This window comes from Nomascus leucogenys, chromosome 13, assembly GCF_006542625.1.
Source record: "Nomascus leucogenys isolate Asia chromosome 13, Asia_NLE_v1, whole genome shotgun sequence".
Lineage (NCBI taxonomy): Eukaryota > Metazoa > Chordata > Mammalia > Primates > Hylobatidae > Nomascus > Nomascus leucogenys.
This window is the reverse complement of record NC_044393.1, coordinates 82,236,550-82,255,580: the sequence shown is the minus strand read 5'-3', so window position 1 is coordinate 82,255,580 and position 19,031 is coordinate 82,236,550. Positions and strand designations below refer to the sequence as shown.

The following is a 19,031-nucleotide window of genomic DNA, read 5'->3' as shown; positions in this document are numbered from 1 at the left end:
GCTCCTAAATGTTAGATTTCAAAATTTCATGATACAAAAACAGTTTTTTAAGAGGGGTTAGAAGTGCTGACAGCTTATTAAACATCTACTTTTTAATTATAACATATTTCTGTTCCTTCACTTCACAATAAATGGGTTCAACTATGTCCAAAATTTACAACCGCAACTCATTTGGCTGATTTTGTGAAACTAAAAACTGACAGAGGTGAGTTGAACTTTAAGTTGTAAATCGAATAACTGATATATTCACTTACATAACCAGAACAGCTGGCACAGTACTTGTCAAAGAGCAAGTGCTCATAAAATTTTGTTAAATCAAACTGAGCTAAGAAATATCTGTCAAAGATAATGTGCCCTTAGTAAGAAGATTTAACTAAATAATGAAACAAGAATGGCTGGCATAGTAATTCTCGATAGTTCTAAGATATGGTGGAACACTCAGAATAAGAATGATTTAGAGGGTATAAAAGTAAAAAAGAGCCATCGTTTCAAATGACAGACCAAGGGTGAAGACATGGTAACAGAAAATAAACTGAAGCTAAAAATTTATAATCTAAGCAAAGAGGGAAAAAAAAAAAACAAGAACTGAAAGATAAAAAGAAAACCAACATATGTAAACAGAAAAAAAATCTTTAAAAGACAAAATAGTTAGGGAATGAATACAACGCAGTCAAGAACATTCTTTACATGCCCAGAGACAAATATGGACACCAAATTTTCTCTTCCATGAGCTAGACAGTGTCCCAGGATGGCTGAGGAAGCAAGGTTAAACCAAGTATTAATCCAGGATCACGCAATAAATAAAAGAATTATTTTTAAACAACTTTTTGTTAATTTTATCTGATTATAAAGGTGTAAATTCTTTCTTGAAAATATTTTTTAAAAAAATAATCCATTCACATCATTTTGGTATACCGCCTTCCAAAACATCTTACAGAAAGGAGCATCAAGGCCAAGCACAGTGGTATGCCAGTTACTTAGGAAGCTGAGGCACAAGGACTGCTTGAAAAAAAATTTAAAAATGAGTGTCTATCCATCCACCCCCCACATCACACACACCACAAAAATGGCACACATGCTCCTTTTTCAACATTCTTTGATCATCCTGCATAGTTCTGAATTCTAGTTTTTCCCTTCAAGGGTATAATCTAAACATTTTCCCATTTCATTTTTAAAAATCTTCAAAAGGATCATCAGTAATTGTATTACTATTATTTTTAAAAAACATGCTCATGATGTACACAGGAAATAAAAGAATTTCTACTTCCCTATTCCCCACCTCACATTTCCATTTCTCACAATTCCTTTTATCAGTGTTTTGACATTATCTGTCTGACATTTTCTATACACATACAAATATTTATACCAATATATAAAGTATACATGTTTAAGTTTCTATCCTTTCAGTCTTTCACAAATAGGTTCATACTATCTATGCTATTTTTCAATTTGCTTTTGGGACCCAAAATGCACCTTAGAAACCTTTCCATATCAGCACATAGAGATCATTATCATTCAAATTCTATAATTACATGGTATCAATATACCATACTCCTCTTGATGAACATTTAAGCTGCATATTTTTGCTCTTCTTACCAACAATGTCACAATGAATATCTTGTCACATATATTTTTATGAACTGGTACTGTTTTTGTAGGCTGTAGACCTAGAAACAAAATTCCCTGAACAAAGAATATGCAAATTTATTTTCCAAAAAGGTATATTGGTTATTCCACCATCAAGAGAAAGCTATGCATTTCAGCCATCTTTGCCATCGTAACATGCTATCAATGTCTTTGATTTTGATCATCTTATGAACAAAAAACTGCATTTAATTTTTCAAATGTGTATTTCTCTGACTACTCATGATATTGAACAATCTTATGTTTACTAGCCATTTGTATTTTTAATCTATGAACAGTCTATATCCCGCTTTACTAAGCTTACGAATATCTGCATGCTTTAGATATTAAAGCGCTATATGACATACATATATTTCCTCAGAGTATAGTTTATCCTTTGACTCCGTTTTACTGAAGATAAGTTTTGGGTTTTTTAATGGCTAAACCATTTAATGTATTTCTTTATGTCTTCTGTTATGCTTGGAAAAGGCTCCTCCACACATATCCTCCTACATGTTTTCCTAATGCTAATACAGTGTTGTGTGCTTTTCAAATCTGGCTGAATCATTTGTACATAAGAGGTAGGCATCTAAACTTATTTTCTTCAAATCAACAGTCAATTGTCTGAACACTATATATTAAATAGCCTTCATTACCCCCCAACTGAACTATTGTTCAAAAATACTAAAGTCTATAGATCCTGGGGTCTATTTCTCAACTCTATTTTGTCTCACCCATCTGATTTTCTACTTGCATGTCTGCACTGTTTTCTTTAAAAAATTTTATTTTTGCATGTCTGTACCGTTTTGACTAAAACAGCTTTACAATATGCTTTGATATCACATAAGAAATGCCCCCCTCATAACCTCCCTTCACAATTCTTTTAAACAATTCTTACGCATGTATTCATCCATGTGAACTTTAGATTTCATTTGGCAGTTTCAAAATTTTCAACTGGAATTTAACTGGAACCAACATCTTCATGAGCTAAGAACAAGGACAGTCTCATCATTTATTTGTTTCATTTCTTCCAAATAAAATTTTTATCATTTTTTGTATGTGAGCACGTACTTTTCTTTCATTTGTCAATTCTACTGCCTATTTTCTACTTCAAAAACATCTGGTCTTCTTTATACATAAGTGTGCCTTCATGTGATTTCCTTTGTTTTCTCTTGCAGTAGAAATTTGTTGGGTGTTTGTCTTGGGTACCAAACATCTGAACAGTCCATCCCCACTGACTGCATCAAAGCAAAAAGAAGGTCCCACTTCCCACTATGGAAGCTGAAGGAGTCCAGGCATTACCCAGGCTCAGCAAACTGGATGCCTGAATCCAGAAGTTTGAATCTTGAAGAGATAAAGATGCAGGGACATTTAGAGATCATTTACAGAGGAGTTTAAAATCCAGCTATCGTGGGCATGGTGCCAGCAAAAATAGCAACCCAAACAGACCCTTCCTGTGGCTTGTCTAAGACTGCGTGTGCTCTGCTGCTTAATCTCCGTTGGTTCCTACTGGGCTTTAGAGCCTGATTATACAGACTTCCCATAGATTCTGTGAACAATCTGATAACTTTCCAATAAATTCTTTTCCTGTTTTAGTTACCCAGACTGATTTCCTCTATTTGCAATCAAAAATCTTGGCATATAATGAAACGGTTTTTTTTTTCTCTCATCAACAGAGGAACTTGAGGGACACAATGTTATTCTAGGACCTTCTGTATGTCATTTCACTTAAAGTTACAGCTTCATTTCACTTAAAGTCACAGTTTCCAAGTACCTATTGAGGACATTAAGTGAGGATTTACTGTGCAGGTAGATTCAGGGTTCAACACTATCTGCAGTTTCAGGTACCTACTGTGGGTCTTGGAACATGTCCCCTGCTGACAAAGGAGGGCTGCAGTACAATATCCTTTGTAATAGAGAACATTTTTATTTGTCTTCTCTATTGATTTTTAAATATAAAAATCTTTAAATATACATATCTAGATTAGTAAAAAGAAAATTAAACATTTTCTCTATTAAAGTCCAAAACAAAACTTCACACTCATCTTAAGCAAGAATTCAGCATTCCTTTCAACTACCTATCCAAATTTCCTAGTCACTATTAACTGAGTAAAAAGGGATATGAATTCTGTTTACTATTAGAGAGCACTCCTTGACTACATAGACTTTTTTTGTTTGTTTGTTTTTTGAGATGGAGTCTTGTTCTGTCACCCAGGCTGGAATGCAGTGGTGTGATCTCAGTTCACTGCAACCTCCACTTACTGGGTTCAAGTGAGTCTCCTGCTGCAGCCTCCTGAGTAGCTGGGACTACAGGCACATACCACCATGCCTGGCTAACTTTTATACTTTTAGTAGAGATGGGGTTTTACCATGTTGACCAGGCTGGTCTCAAACTCCTGACCTCAAATGATCCTCCCGCCTCGGCCTCCCAAAGTGCTGGGATTGCAGGTGTGTGCCTCCACACCCGGCCGACCTTTTTTTCAACAATGGTTTTTAGCTGATATTCTCAATCTTGTAAAAATATATTTGTCAGTTACTTACATATATATACATGTACACATTTAATGGTATGTGGCCCTCAAAGTTGTTTCAAACTACCTACAACTTTATTGTTCTCTGGTTGTATGTCTTACAGTTTATCTCTGAGAATTTTGCTCAGAAAAAGAATACTAATTTTTTTATTATAAATTCATATCTGAGAATGTCTCTCAGGCACCTATGCATATCAATGTCCCCTTGGCTGGGTAGAGAAGTCTTTGGTCTCAACTGTTCTCCATTCAACTTTATACATTTTGTTTTATTGTCTTCTAGCATTTAGTATTCAGCAAATCCTGGTGAGCCTGATTTTTGCTCCTTACTGGTTTTAAGTGTTTAAAAAGAAGACCAAATAATAGTGGTCTGAGTAAAACAAAGACTTCCTCTCATATTAAAGAGGTACCCCATCCAGGGCTAGAAAAGAAGGTCAAGGTGATCGTGGAGTTTCAGATGTGGCTTCTATCCTCAAGGTCACCTTGTGTCTAGGATGGCTTGATGGCACCAATCTATGTCCCAGATAGAAAGTAAAGAAAGGCAAATGAAGGGTAAAAGAGTGAGCATACCAGTTTAATTGGTATCTTTGAAAAATTAACGACCTCCCCATTCAACAGCTTGCAAACTGAAGTCCCACTAATCACCCTCTAGCTATACAGGAGGATAGAAAATGTGGCCTTTTAGCCAGGCCTATAGCCACCAGGAACGAAATAAAGATTGTCATTAAAAATGAAGGGAAGAATGGATATTGGGTGGGCAAATAATTATCTCTATCACTTCAGATCACATAATATTTCTTCCTGGTGTTTATAAAATTTGTTTTTGAAAATCATAAAAATTTCCAGATTATATCTAACAGTAACTTTTTTTATTAATTTTACCTTAAATTCTTTCAACTTGCAGACCAAGGTCTTGTTTTCCTGTTTAAGTAGGTTTCTTTATTTATACTGTAATTATTGCTTCTGATCCCCTCTGTCTGAGTTCACTCCCACTGCCATAATAAAGTAACACAGACTGGATAGCTTAGACAACAGAAATTTACTTTCTCACAGTTCTGCAGGCTGGAAGTCTGTGATCAAGGTGTGGGCGTAGTTGGTTTCTTCTGAGGCCTCCCTCCTTCGCTTGTAGGTGACCATCTTCGACCCTGTGTCTTCACATGGTCTTCCCTCCAAGTGTGTCAAATTTCCATTTTATAAGGACATCAGTCCTACTGCATTAGAGCCCACACAAATGACCTCATTTCAACTTAGTTACTTTCTAAAAGACCCTATTTCCAAATACAGTCATATTCTGAGGTACTGGGGACTAGGATTTCAATATATGAATTTTAGGGGGAACATAATTCAGCCCCAAACACTATCATTTTAGTGTGATTCTCTGGAAACCCTAAAACCACTGGATTGACCACTGTTCATCTTTCATATTTATCATCTTCCTTTTGGCATCTTGTCTTTTTCCTCTTCATCACGAAAAGTTTTCCCTCCACATCAGTGATTCAGATCTTCTCTCTAAAGTTTTAAAGACTTAAATTTCCCTACTTCATTTTGGTTTCCTTACATTTTATTCATGTTTTAGTTAGCTCTGTTAGCATCTCTCCTCACTCTGTTCTTGTAGCTCTCAGTTACTGTTTTCATAGAAGCTATGCGCTTACTGCATACAACCACAAAATCTCAATAATGTTCAACAATAAGCATACATTTTGGTGGTTGGTTGATGCAGGCTAGGCAGGTCTGCTGATCTTCAGTCAGTTCCATGTGTCTCTCACCCTTCTCCTGGGACCGACAGCAAGGCAATGGCAGCGGCACGAATGGCCACACTCAACAGCATAAGCACGTTTGAAGCCCCTGCTTGTGTCATGTACCCTAATGAAGGCAAAAGCCAAGGCCCCAAAACCAAAGGGTAGGAAATACTCCTCTCCCACTAAAGTAGAGGAGAAAGGAGTGATTATTCTGAATAGTCTACTACATTGTGTTTCTTGTATTTTTTGAGACACCTTGAGCTTAAGTCTCTTAAATGTTTCTTGCTTGCTTTACATAAATTTTTAAATAAGTGTTCTTCCTCTGAGACCTCAAAGTAATGCTCATTTTCCCTTATAACATGGAATATTTTCACAGGACCATAGTGATTTTATTACTTAACCTTGTATGGGAAGAAATCTCTTCAGATCTGCTATTTACCACCGGGCATTGTCGAAAGAATTCCTTAGCACTTCCCCTATCCACCACTTCACTCTCTGCTGAGGTACTGACAGATACCCTATTCAGAGCTAGTCTTGAAGTTATGTCTCAGGTACATATCAAATCTGTGTGCCTCGCAGAAGTTTTTCTAGTGCCTATCTGCTGAAAAGAGGTAGAAACTTCTCTTTCTCTGTCAGGATCTCTGATCAAACTGAAGCATCACACGCAAATTTGGCATTTTTTGTTCAAACAGGATAAGACTTGAAAGACTTCATTCCCAGCGCGCACTGCTTCCAGTGCTCCTCTTGTCTATATCTGAATGAAAAAGCGTGAACATGTATATTTCAGTAGATAGTGCTAAAATGCCCTCTGAAAAGATCTGTCTATTCTAAAGGAATGTTGGAAGGACATGTACTATGCACAGCTATCTAACATATGTCAAAAATTCCAATGTTCTACCATCTTAAGATCTAGTCTTATTCCCTACCAGGCCTCTACTAACCTAATGAATTTCTTGAGACTACCCAGGCCATTAAATATAGGGCTATGCTACAACCAACCAAGGAATAAAAGTGTTCTCTCTGAACCTTTCCTAAACTATTCCAGAAAAAGGACAACCTAAAGCTGAACATAACCCTAAGTAACAAAGAACCTTATCATTCAGTCAATACATCTATATTTCTTTTTGCCTTTTTTTTTTTTTTTTTTTTAAGAGATCGGGTCTCCTCGCTGTTGCTCAGGCTAGAGCACAGAGGAGAAATCATAGCTCACTGCAGCTCAAACTCCTGGGCTCAAGCCATCCTCTCATCTCAGCCTCTGGAGTAGTTGGGATTACAGGTGCACACCACTATACCCAGCTAATTTTGGCCTTTTTTTTTTTTTGTAGAGACAGAGTCTTGCTCTGTTGTCCATGCTGGTCTTGAACTCTTGGGCTCAAGCAATCCTTCCACCTCGGCCTCTCATAGTGCTGGGATTACAAGCATAAGCCACTGCACCCAGCCAATATATCTACATTTCTTAATTAGGCTGACTTCACAGTCCAATTTAAGAATTTTTCTACTTCCTTCTGAGATGTACCAATGTCTCTGATCCAGAATATGAGACCCACAGTAAATGCTTCTTATATATCCTTACAGAAAAGGACCATAATAAACATAGAATGAATGAATAAACAAACTTCAAATGTCAGCCTCTCAGACCATGGAGTATTTGCTATTATAAAACCATCCTCAAGTTTCAGAGACAGTACATTAAAGGAAAAGTAAAACAAACTACAATGACATTCTGGGAAACAAAAAATATTCCTTCCAATCCTACACTGCCACAAGACACTTATAGCAAAGAGCCTCTTTAACCTGATTTTCCCTTTTTCCTTGTTACGCTGCACAACTCGGCTAGTCGATTTGATGTACAGGTGCCGGTGTAGTTCATCTATGAGAACCAAGTGGAGGTTCATCTTCTTGCTGTGAAGCTCTAGTCGAAGGTCACTCAGTCCTTCCACCTGGAGCAGGGGGCCCTCCAAAGACTCAACTGCTGACACCTGAAAAGAAAAAAAAAACGAAAGACAATTAAGCACAACTTAATAACCTGGCAATATTATAAATAAGAAAGACGTCTTAAAAAGATACTAACAAAAGGGAGCTTACAAGAACTTTATCAGCATATAAAAGACATTGTAGAGTATAATGTGGCCAGGGGAGAGTTTTTCTCACCTTAGATAATGATAAAATTATCTAGACAAAGATAAACATGAAAGCATACACAGCACCACAGCAAACTATTTATGCCCACACACACCTGTCAATGGACACATGTAAAAAGACCTCCCTATTTAAATGGTACTATCATTCACATTCTCACAAGAATCCCATGTACTAATGGTTTAATCAACTTTTACTCAAAGTTAGCTTTTTTAAACTAAGGCTTTAAAAAAAGCACACTATATAAATGTTTTAAAGAGAACTTGTTCTCACAGCAATCATGACTCTTTGTGCTTACCAAGAGTCGGGCTCTCTCTCACTTCTTTTCAAATACACATCACACAGAGGTAAATACATTTGTTTACATGAATGCTACAAGTGGACAATAGTTGTCATCACCTCCCCTTGTCCTGATTCAGTCTGATAGAAGAAATGGGATATGAATGGTGACTGGAAGACAAAACATGAAGAGGAAGATACTCCCGGTGCAAAGTGGTTTGGGAGATTTTCAAGACAAAAGGACTAGATAAATCAAACTGGTATAGGAATGCCTACAATAAATGGAGAACACAAAGGATTCAGGGAACCTGGAGCAACCAACTCACTTTGAAACTCAAAGTGACATCTGCAAAGGGAAAAGAAAAAGGGGGAATGATATGATCCCATTTATTCACGTACACAAAATTATGTTTGTTTTTATGTATAAAGATCTTGTATCTTTTCAAAGAAAGCTTAAAGAGCATACTCTAGGTGCTATTCTTTGAGAGAAAATAGAAATGACAGGATGAGCTTAGAGGGAAAGAACACAAGTAAGCTCCCTCAGGGATGAAATGCTATGCGTATTATTCCCTGCTTAGGTTATACTAAATATTCCTAATAAGTACAGATAAAGGAAATAACTAATAATACTTCAGGGTAAAACCCTTAAATGTAATTATGGATACAAACATGCTCCTAGAGAATGAACCATTTACACTAAAACAATAGGTAATTAAAGCCATGAAACACATTGGTGATCAAAAACGTTGATCACACATCTACAGCAGTCTAAGGAGTCATCTAGGAGTCTGTGGACAGTGAACAGGGAAACCTTTGTAGCTGCCAAATATAAATCAGCCTGAAATGGTAAAGAAAATGTGATGGCTTATCCACAACCACATCACTTGTTTTGTGATGTGCTATAATCAAATGTCAGTAGCAAATACGTTTCCTTAAGTTAACCAAGAAAGAATCAAGGAATGGAAGAGTGACAAGCCCTGGGCCAGCTCTGCCCTCTGAGGCCTACCAGTTCATTTTCACGCTGACTTGCAACTGCCCCTGCTATGAGAGCCCCTGGGCCCAGAGCAAGCTGCCAGCAATTCCAAATGGAAACGCAGCCTCACAAAATGACCAGTGTCCCCAAGGAGGGAAAAACAACAACAAATTCATTTACACTTATGCCCTAAAATGGATTTTAACTCGGGTCTCTAGCAGAGAAAAGAGGATGCATTAACTTTCAGTGACACTGAAATCCAGAAAATGAAAAATAATTTGGTAAACCACTGGCCCATCATGTAGCCTTATCCCTTAAGGTAATTAAATCCAGCTGAGATATTTAAGCTTAAAAACCACCCGCTGCACATCCACACTTGATTTGTTTGTAGGAATTTACATGAAGATTTTTAACCCAAACAGTACATGTTCCAAATGCAGAATTTTATGACAAGTGTCAACTTTCAAAGCCACCTAATTAAATTAAAGGTAAAAATTCAGGTAAAACACTTAGTGCAGTGCCTGGCACCTCCTGAGTGCTCACTGAAATTATTTTTAACAGTACCTATTTATTCCATGAATAAAGAAACCTCAAAGAGTATTCCCAACATGTTTTAGTGAAGCAATTTCAGTAAGTGTTCCTTCTTTCGTAAGTGTTCCTTCCTTCTTTGAGCCATTGTAACCGTTTAAATGACAAACTTTGAATATATTTCCTTGACCCAAAATACAAGATAACATAATAACATATATTATCAAAGGTAGTCTCAGAACTTCAAAAATTTGAAAACCTTACCACAAAAGAGAAAAGAGAATAGTCTCTTATTTCTATAAGAAAACACTGTGTTTTATTTCTGGCCTTCACTTATTAATAGTCTATTTATAAAGCTATAACTATGGAAGCTGGACAAGGCCACTGTCTTCCCTTACTCTAACCATACTAAGTGGTACTCAAACCAATTTAAAGAAAATAGTTGTCAATGCAACATTTGCTCTCTAGAATATATGTTTAGAAACCTAACATTTATCTTTTCTTTTTGTTTTTTTTGAGACGGAGTCTCGCCCTGTCACCCAGGCTGGAGTGCAATGACAAAATCTCGGCTCACTGCAACCTCCACCTCCTGAGTTCAAGCGATTCTCCTGCCTCAGCCTCCCGAGTAGCTGGGATTACAGGTGACTGCCACCATGCCCAGCTAATTTTTTGTATCTTTAGTAGAGACAGAGTTTCACCTTGTTGCCCAGGCTGGTCTCAAACTTCTGACCTTGTGATCCACCCACCTTGGCCTCTCAAAGTGCTGGGATTACAGGCGTGAGTCACTGCGCCCAGCCCTAACATTTATCTTATCTAGTTTTAAGGAGTTTGAAACATAAAGTTTACACACAAAGGAAAAGTTGGTGAGGCAGCAGTCAACCCAACAGACTACCACTGACAGAATTCTGTTGTACTGGGGAGGTGCAGTTTCCAGGTATTTACTAAGATTTGAGATTTACTAGAAATAATAAAATAATCATCTGTATTTAGGAATGTGCATAATTAATGATAAAAAGATTGTTTTAATGTATGGGAAGTGGTCATTGTATAAATTACTGCACTTTTCCAAACGTAATGACTACAGAGTACCTTTTAAATAGCACACTGATGAAAGATTAACAGAAATTAAAAAGACACAGTTGGATTAATGTAGACAGCAACAAGATAGTCTCACAGGGTAGCTGCTATAAGAAATTATTAAAAAAAACAGGTTCATAAGTGTGACACGCAACACTGAATAATGTCACAAATATATATTAAAATTACAGGATAAAACATAGCAGATGAACGACTAAACAGACAACATCCACGGTACAGTGAATTGGTAAATGCTGTCTATTCCTCTATTCACAAATCAAACACCATGCATTCATGAGCCAAATGATCTCTAATATGACCTCCTAGAATTATCAGGTATATCTCACAGTTTCTTTGAGTTAGATTACTATATAATAATGAGTCACCTAAATGTATTTAGAATTCTTCATATAGATAGATAGATATAAGTATTTTTAAATGCATTTTGGAGGAAAAAAGATACCATTACCAGTGAAATTTTTCACAGAACACCTATTACCATCTAATAGAATATTAATGTTCTAGTCAACACAGTTGGAAACTGTTCAGATAGACAATAGAAATCTGTTTTAGAATTGAAAATAAATATTTCCTTTAGGATTATGAAGATAAGCAAACATTTTCCAAATGTTTTATCACATGATATTGAACAGGAAAGCATGTTTTGCTATTAGAAACCTATCCATGTAAGAAAACAAAAATTCTAAAAAATGTTTCTATAACTAAAAGAATAGCTCAAACACACAGTTAAAATGTACATAATCAAGAATTCAAAAAAATTTGCCTGAATTGAGATATAAGTCTACAACAAAGGAAGATCTTTGCAATTAGGAACTATCATACCCTTGAATTTTCTTTCCCAGTGTCTATTTCTCAACTTCATTTTAGTGTAAAATACAGGAAATAATTATTTCCTGGTTAAATGCTTGTCTTTAGCCAATCTTAATCACGCTTATCAGGTAAAAGGATCTAGTTTTGTGTTCTGACATGAACCACTGTAAATATTTTGGAGGAACACTAAATTTGGCCATTGTCAGCAGCTGCTTTGTTGAAGAAATGTTGTAAAAGAAACTACTGATCTTTTTATTTTTCTAGTTGAGGTAAGTAAGACACACAAAGGTAAATGACATGAGTAACTGTTTCTGAAGAGAAATAAGGTTCAAGCCAAAAAAGGAAGAAAAACTGGTGTATAAACAAAAAACACAACTGATAACTAAACCATCCGGTAGCTAATGAAAATGCTTATTTTGGCAACACTGTTCCCTAAGGAAAGCAAATGTATTGCCACTGTTGAATCCAAAACAAATATTTCCTTGAGGACTCTGAAAATTATATGGTTCTAAAATGTTTTATCACTTTTCACTAGGTCAGTAAATCTCCCTAAAGGAAGCATTTTTCTAGCAAGACAACATAACCATTCTGAAAATGTTGCCATGCTCTACCTTGGAGTTGCAGTAAAAAGATATGAAATTAGGCTACTCCAGAGAATTTTGATACCTTCCCCCTTCCTACATATATATAAGACACAGTTAAACTTTTTGAGCAGTCTCAACTATTTAATAAATAAGAACATCACAAAATCTCTTTATGAACAAAAGAAACATGCCCTGAAGCCTAGATTTACTTAGTGCCCAGGTCACCCACCTGCCGCTGACTGCCCCTGCACTGCTGGAAGGCAACCTCCAGTGGTTTTAGGGCCTGCTCCCCTGGAGGGCCCTCCACCCCCAAGTGTCCACCTTCAGGATCAGGGAGTCCTGGGTGGGCACAAGAAGCCTCCAGGTCTCCCAGTGAATGTGGAATTATTCCAACTCACGTCTAAGCAAGCAGCGAAGATATTTATCACACAGGAGCCAAGAATCCCAGATCATTCACTCACCAACTATTTCTACTTTGCTACATCTTATTTTTCACAAGTTGGAAATTTTTATCATTTTTATCTTTATCAGACAGAAACTAGTAAAACAAACAATGAAACTTAGGAGAAAAAAAAAAAACATGGTATCTATCACATTATTAACTTGAACCATAAGAAAATACTGTTTTTACAAGTTAAAAATGATCAAATATTGGTTATTTCCTATGGTCCAACCTAACAGCTGTAGCAGCAAGTCTGAAAGCTTTGATACATCTGGGACATCACAGCACTCTTTGCAGTACATTGTAGCCTTTACAGAACTCTATGTATTTAACTGCATCAGATAAACTAGGAACAATTTTACTAGTACAATATACCACAATATATATGTATGTGACATAAATGTGCAAGCAAGTGAATCCAAAATTCCCAACTCTTAATACAAACCTAATAACAGCATCCACGTAACTTTTGTTTACAGCATGACACCAGTAGACTGGTCTTCATGTAAAAATGGTGGTCAGGGGGAATAAGAGTATGGGACATGAAAGGGAAAATAAAGGGGATTCATTCAAGGGTCAGGGCTATTGTGAAGGTTTCAGGGACTCTTGCAGGATCTATGGGAAAAACAACCTCTGATTTCAGTTTCACTGGAGAAGACTAAGATGATGTGTCTGGCTCCCTATGGCCAAGCTTTGCCACTGCCTGAAAGCCGCAGGGTTACTGACAGTCTGGTACTGAAGACAGAGTTCCAAAGATAGCTGCATCAGAAGCAAGGCCAAGTGCCTGGAGCAAGAATACTTTTTTCTCCTAACTCCTCAGCCTATATGCTAATCAACAGTGATCAAGTAAGACAATCAAAAATGCCCATTCTTAAATCAGCCTGATAAAATAATATCGATCAGACCCATTCAGGTGCCCTATCTCCCTTAGGAAACCCAATACCTATAAAGCAGACTTGGTGTCCTCTCACCATTAAAAAAAGGATGCTGTTTACCTCCCTTCTCCCTTCATTACTGCCAGGGTTACTGCATGTTTTTATTTAATAAACCTTCATCAGCTCAAATGAAGGGTTGTTATTAGTTGAGCTAACAGCAAATGATAATGCTCCAGAGATATCAGTGCTTGTTGGTGCATTAACAAAGAGAGGAGAAGGACTGAGGTCAAGCATATGTCAATGTAAATGAGGCGATATTAGGTACTAAGGGCTTAATGCAATAGACTGCCAGGGAGATAATGGAATTTACAGGATAAGGCAAATTAGATGAAGTTATTGATAAGTGAATGAAGGGAGGGGGGCCTGCAAGATAAAGTGCTGTCAAAGAAAAGGCCCTTTACTTGTGAATTTATTCTTTAAAGTATCTCCAGATCTATCTTAGAAAATAAAACTCGAAAACAGGATCAAATGTGACTTCTTCCTTCATGAAAGATCTCACCCTATTACTACCATGAAATGTGGACTTGTTCTAAAAGCATACCATTTTATTAAGCTATTCTTAAGCATTCTTCGGGGTTCCCTCTTTTGTTGTTGGTTTTTTGTTTTTCCCCCTTTAACATCAGGGCATTCTGCCACAAATAATTCCCATATTTTATTAAAGCGAAAGTAATCTTTTTTTTTTTCCCCTCCTAAAGTAGAGACAGCCAAGTCTTCCAAGATACCCTATCAGCCTGAGCCTCACAGAACGGCAGTATCTGAGAGATGAAAACTAAGAATTTTCTATTGAAAGAGACCTTTAAAGGTTGTCAAGACTGGGGTCCCACCCTAATTTCACAGACTAAAAAAAAGTCAGGCCTAGAATGGTATTTTTTCTTAAGCTTGGCATTTCTCCCAAATTACAAAAATAATACCTACTCAACCAAGAAAACTTGAAAAACACAGAAAATTACAAAAGAAAAAGATCATCATATTGTCACTCATCTGATGCAATAATATATAATATTTTAACCTAGTTTTTTCCAATCATTTTTCCATGCAAAGTGTTTGCAAAAATACTTGTTTTTAAACATGCTTTTTCCATTTGGCAATACACTGGGAGCATGTGCCTATCCCTAAACATTGTATTCAGTATTTTCATACTAGTCCATGAGTATGAATATACAATAACTTAAACCAATTCCCTATATTTAAGTCATTGCTAATCTTTTTACTTTCATAGATCTTACTGTGATAAGTATCCTTGTATACATATTTGTAACACAAAACAGTTATAATTCTTAATTCTTTCTTTAAAATAAAATTCTAGAAGTAGATCCCAAGTCCTAAGCTATGCATAGTTCTAGGGGTTCTGATGCATAATTCCACATTAAGAGCCTTATTTCTTCTGAAAGGCCTTGTAACAGATCTGTTCACAATTACCTTCCTGATGAAATTCAACTATACTTAACATGGTAAGAGAAAGATAATTGTAAACTGCTCATAGGAAAGCTTAGAAAAAAAACCTCTTTTGTTCCTTACCTCATGGTCCCTTCAATTCCCAGTTCCCATCAGCGCTCTGTAAGAGAGCATTAAAACCTAGGTTTCTACTACAAATCCAATAGAAGAGACCACTAGAAAAGCCATTCTCTTTTAACAAGCGTCCTAAAGTCACTCACCACATCATGTTATTTGTTACTCTGGGACAAGAAAAAGTTACAGAACAACTCTCTTTTTAAGAGTTGGCAAAGGAGGTCTCAGAATCACTTCAGGCTCGCACTTCAATCAAGACAATTTCGCCCACACTCTGCAAGAGCCCCAAATCCATTAGAAATGCTCAGCACTTACACAGCTCTTTACTAACATGAACTATTAAAATGCCACAAAGGAATGATAGAGGAATATGGCTTTTTTCATTTCAAGAGCTAAGCAACCACAAGTCATTAGTATTGGGATGAATCTCAGAGAAAATAGACTTCTTTAACAAGCTCCTCCTATCTTGTCAAGCCAAGCAAAAGCTACTGATTAGCATTCTCAGACCATCATCAAGTTGAGACTGAAGTCCCCCATCAACAACATGGGTTGTCATCAGCTGCAATTTACACAAATATCTAGTTCCCATCTGGCCACAGACTAACCAATCAAAAATCTGTTCAAGAAAGGTCATATGTGAGGATGAAACCAGAAATATGATGGAGGATGGCAGCAAACGACTTAGGTATTATTCTTGACTTAGAGCATTCTTCCTGTAGACTCAAGTGTGCAAACACAGTCACACTTGGTTTATCTGATTAAAACAGGTATGCATTAATGATGGTAGCACCAGAATAGAAATGCTGCTCAGTGTAAACACGCCCAGACTCCTGCATTTTCTTTTTACCCGGCACGGGGAAATGACGACGATGACACCTACACCATTTTTAATTTTTATACTGCTTTATATTCTACAAAGTACTTTTCCTGTACTATATTTCACTTTTATTCTCATAACCATTCTATAATGTAGACAGGTAAGTATCTGTTTATCGGTTCTACAGATAAGGATACTAAAACAGAGAGATAATGTAATTTATTTATCTAAGCTCAAGGAACTGGTAAGTTGTTGATTCAGGACTAGAATTAAGAACTTCTTGCTTTTAAATCCACTTTGTTTCCACTATGACACACTATACATAGTCACCACTTGTAAATTAATAAACATATTCTCTAATTTCAATCCACTAAATCCCTGCAATAGGTCATATCAGGACCCACAGCAAAGATGCACAAATCAGAGCATCAAAACGACAGTTCTGAAGAGTGTAAGTCAGTCCAAACATGGAGAATCATCTCATTTAAAAACTAAGTGAGTTAACTACTAAATCATCTCATTTAACTACTAAACCAATTTGACCAAATAATCAGACTATAAAATCAGAATAAAAGCCAAATACTCATTAGCTCTATCCCAAAACTACAATAAAGTATGGCAACGAAGCAACTTCAAACAATAAACTTCTACATAAATGTGAGTATCACCATGTGATGTGTGTCTTACATAAATACTTGGTTTCCAACTACTCAGCACTGTTGCTAAATGAAGACCAGGACAATAAGTTTTGCTGAACTCCACAGAACAAGCTATACCCTACACCAATAGTTCCAATTGTGTCTCATATTGGCACTACCTGGAGAATGTCAATAACTGAAGTCAGTGGCCCACCCCTAGAGATTTTTATTTAACCGGTCTGGGATGTGACCTGAGTTTAGAATTCTTGCAAGATCCCCTAATGTGCAGTGTGGGAATCATTGCCCCATAGCCAAGCAAGCCAAATGGAAATTGCTGAACCTCATAGGCTTTAGTGCAATAAAACAGAATTTCCATTGGCTTTAAAATAAAAGAGGCAAATGAATAGCAGATAAAAAAGCAAAATTAAAAAAAAAGGAAAACTAATACAATAACCAGGTGCCTATCAAACAATCTGGTTTCTAAAAACCCCAGCCTTCAAAAACAAATATAAATAAAAAGGGCCTTGAGCAGCATGAAAAACAGCTACCACAAAGCCCTGCACTTTTACTCTATAAGAGAAAAATAAAGCTGTCACAAACCTACTCACTTAATTATAGATATAAAAAAACAAAGTTACTCATTTTGTTTTCAGCTTTTCCTAAATCTTTTTGAAGGGAAGAGAAGAATGAAGAGGGGTCCCAAATGCGGCTAAAAGCAGCTACAGCTGACCACCCCTATTTAAATAGCAAATCACACTACCCCTACCCCAATCCTCAGTACTCCCAGTCTCCCTGTCTTATTGTAGTTTTCTCCACAGTACTTAACATGAGAGACACTATTTGTTCACCATCTGTCTCTTCCCACTAGCAAGTAATATCCTCCAAGGTTAAGGCCACCTTGACACATACACATACAAACAACAGAAGTTATCAACAATGGCATTATCACATGTTAAAGACCCAATCATTTGTCTCTTTATCAAAGTATGTGCCAGATTCTTTCCTGATAAATTATTAGCATAGAATATTGGCCTCAGTCTTTCAAGCTGCTCTTCTACACTAGGAACAGATGGGCTTTAGTAATGGCAATTTCATTATTGATCACTGATATATTTTTATCATGTTGTGGAAAATCCATACGGAATACTGGAACATTGTTTTACAGTCACTGAACCACTTTCAGGTTTAGTCCAATAAGCTCACTAGAATATTCCAGCTCCTGTTATCTACAGAGCTTTCACGTCGATACTTTTCCCCGAGTAATAAGAAAAAACAGTTCTGTGAGATCTCAGAAACTTTCAAGCCAGATAAAAGGGAAGTATGTATGTTTTGGCTCCCTTTTTTCTTGCTTGCACATTAATCATTTCGCAGTGGATGCATGATCACCCATTCCTTGCGCATAAAGAAGAGAAAATAAGATCAGTCTATTTGCTAATGACACAGTTTTATTGACACAAATAGAAGCAACCTCACTGGTCCACTGGTCCTGCTATCTAAGCACTCACAGAAACAACAGCTTAACACCAACTCTTCTAACACTAAAATGTGCTGATGACAAACACCTTCCAGTACTGACCTGGCTTTTATCTAGTGATGATACCTAGTGGATTAACATATTTATTTACCTAAAAGTAGATTTTACAAGCTCATCTTGGATACTTTACCAACAAATTACATTGCTCAGAATTATACAATCAATGCGTACCCTATGAACATATTTTTAATGTAAGCCGAGTAGGTAACTGATAACACAGAATCTGAAATTTGTCCATGCCAAATCCTAGAAATATAACACAGAATTGTTAGAGAAGACTAGAAGTGCTTTCTGAGAAAAACCCTATCCGCCCACAAGAGTTCCTTTAACTTTAAAAAAGGTGGGCTGGTCTTTCATTTAGGTACATCCATGTTAGGCCAAGAAAAAAAGGAATCAAAACTGCTTAATCCAACCCTACTTCAACTTTTACTAGCTCAAAAGAAGTCCACCTCCAAGGCAGTTTTTGAGATCATAACATGGAAGCAATCATCATATCATTTCCTACAATATCAGTAAAATTTATCGATTATAAATAACATTTCAAAAACTTTATACCGCATATACTTTATGTACACAGTTTAATATCTCACTTAATCCATTCAACAACCCTTGGAGATATATATTATTCTTAACTCCAGCTTTCAGCAAAGATAAATTACTAACCACAAGTCATCCAGCTACTAAGAGTCAAAGCTGGGATTCAAGCATCAGACGACCTAACCCAAATTAAGACCCATGCTGACATTCACAACCCACCATGTTATCCAATTCCAAAGGATCTTGTTAACTAAAAATACTACAAATATATTTATTTTATTACATAAGATCTTAGAAAACTATTCAATTAAATAGCTG

At 36.5% G+C, this 19,031-nt stretch overlaps 1 protein-coding gene across 2 annotated transcripts in view; it reads right to left on the bottom strand.

The window, feature by feature from the left end:
- Positions 1 to 19,031, bottom strand: part of EXOC4 (exocyst complex component 4) — an 821,125-nt gene that overhangs the window by 760,176 nt on the left and 41,918 nt on the right. For both annotated transcript variants that reach the window (XM_003261356.1, XM_030825691.1), the window contains one exon: positions 7,685 to 7,869. In XM_003261356.1, the coding sequence (XP_003261404.1) occupies positions 7,685 to 7,869 (185 nt within the window). The remainder of the gene's footprint in view (positions 1 to 7,684; positions 7,870 to 19,031) is intronic.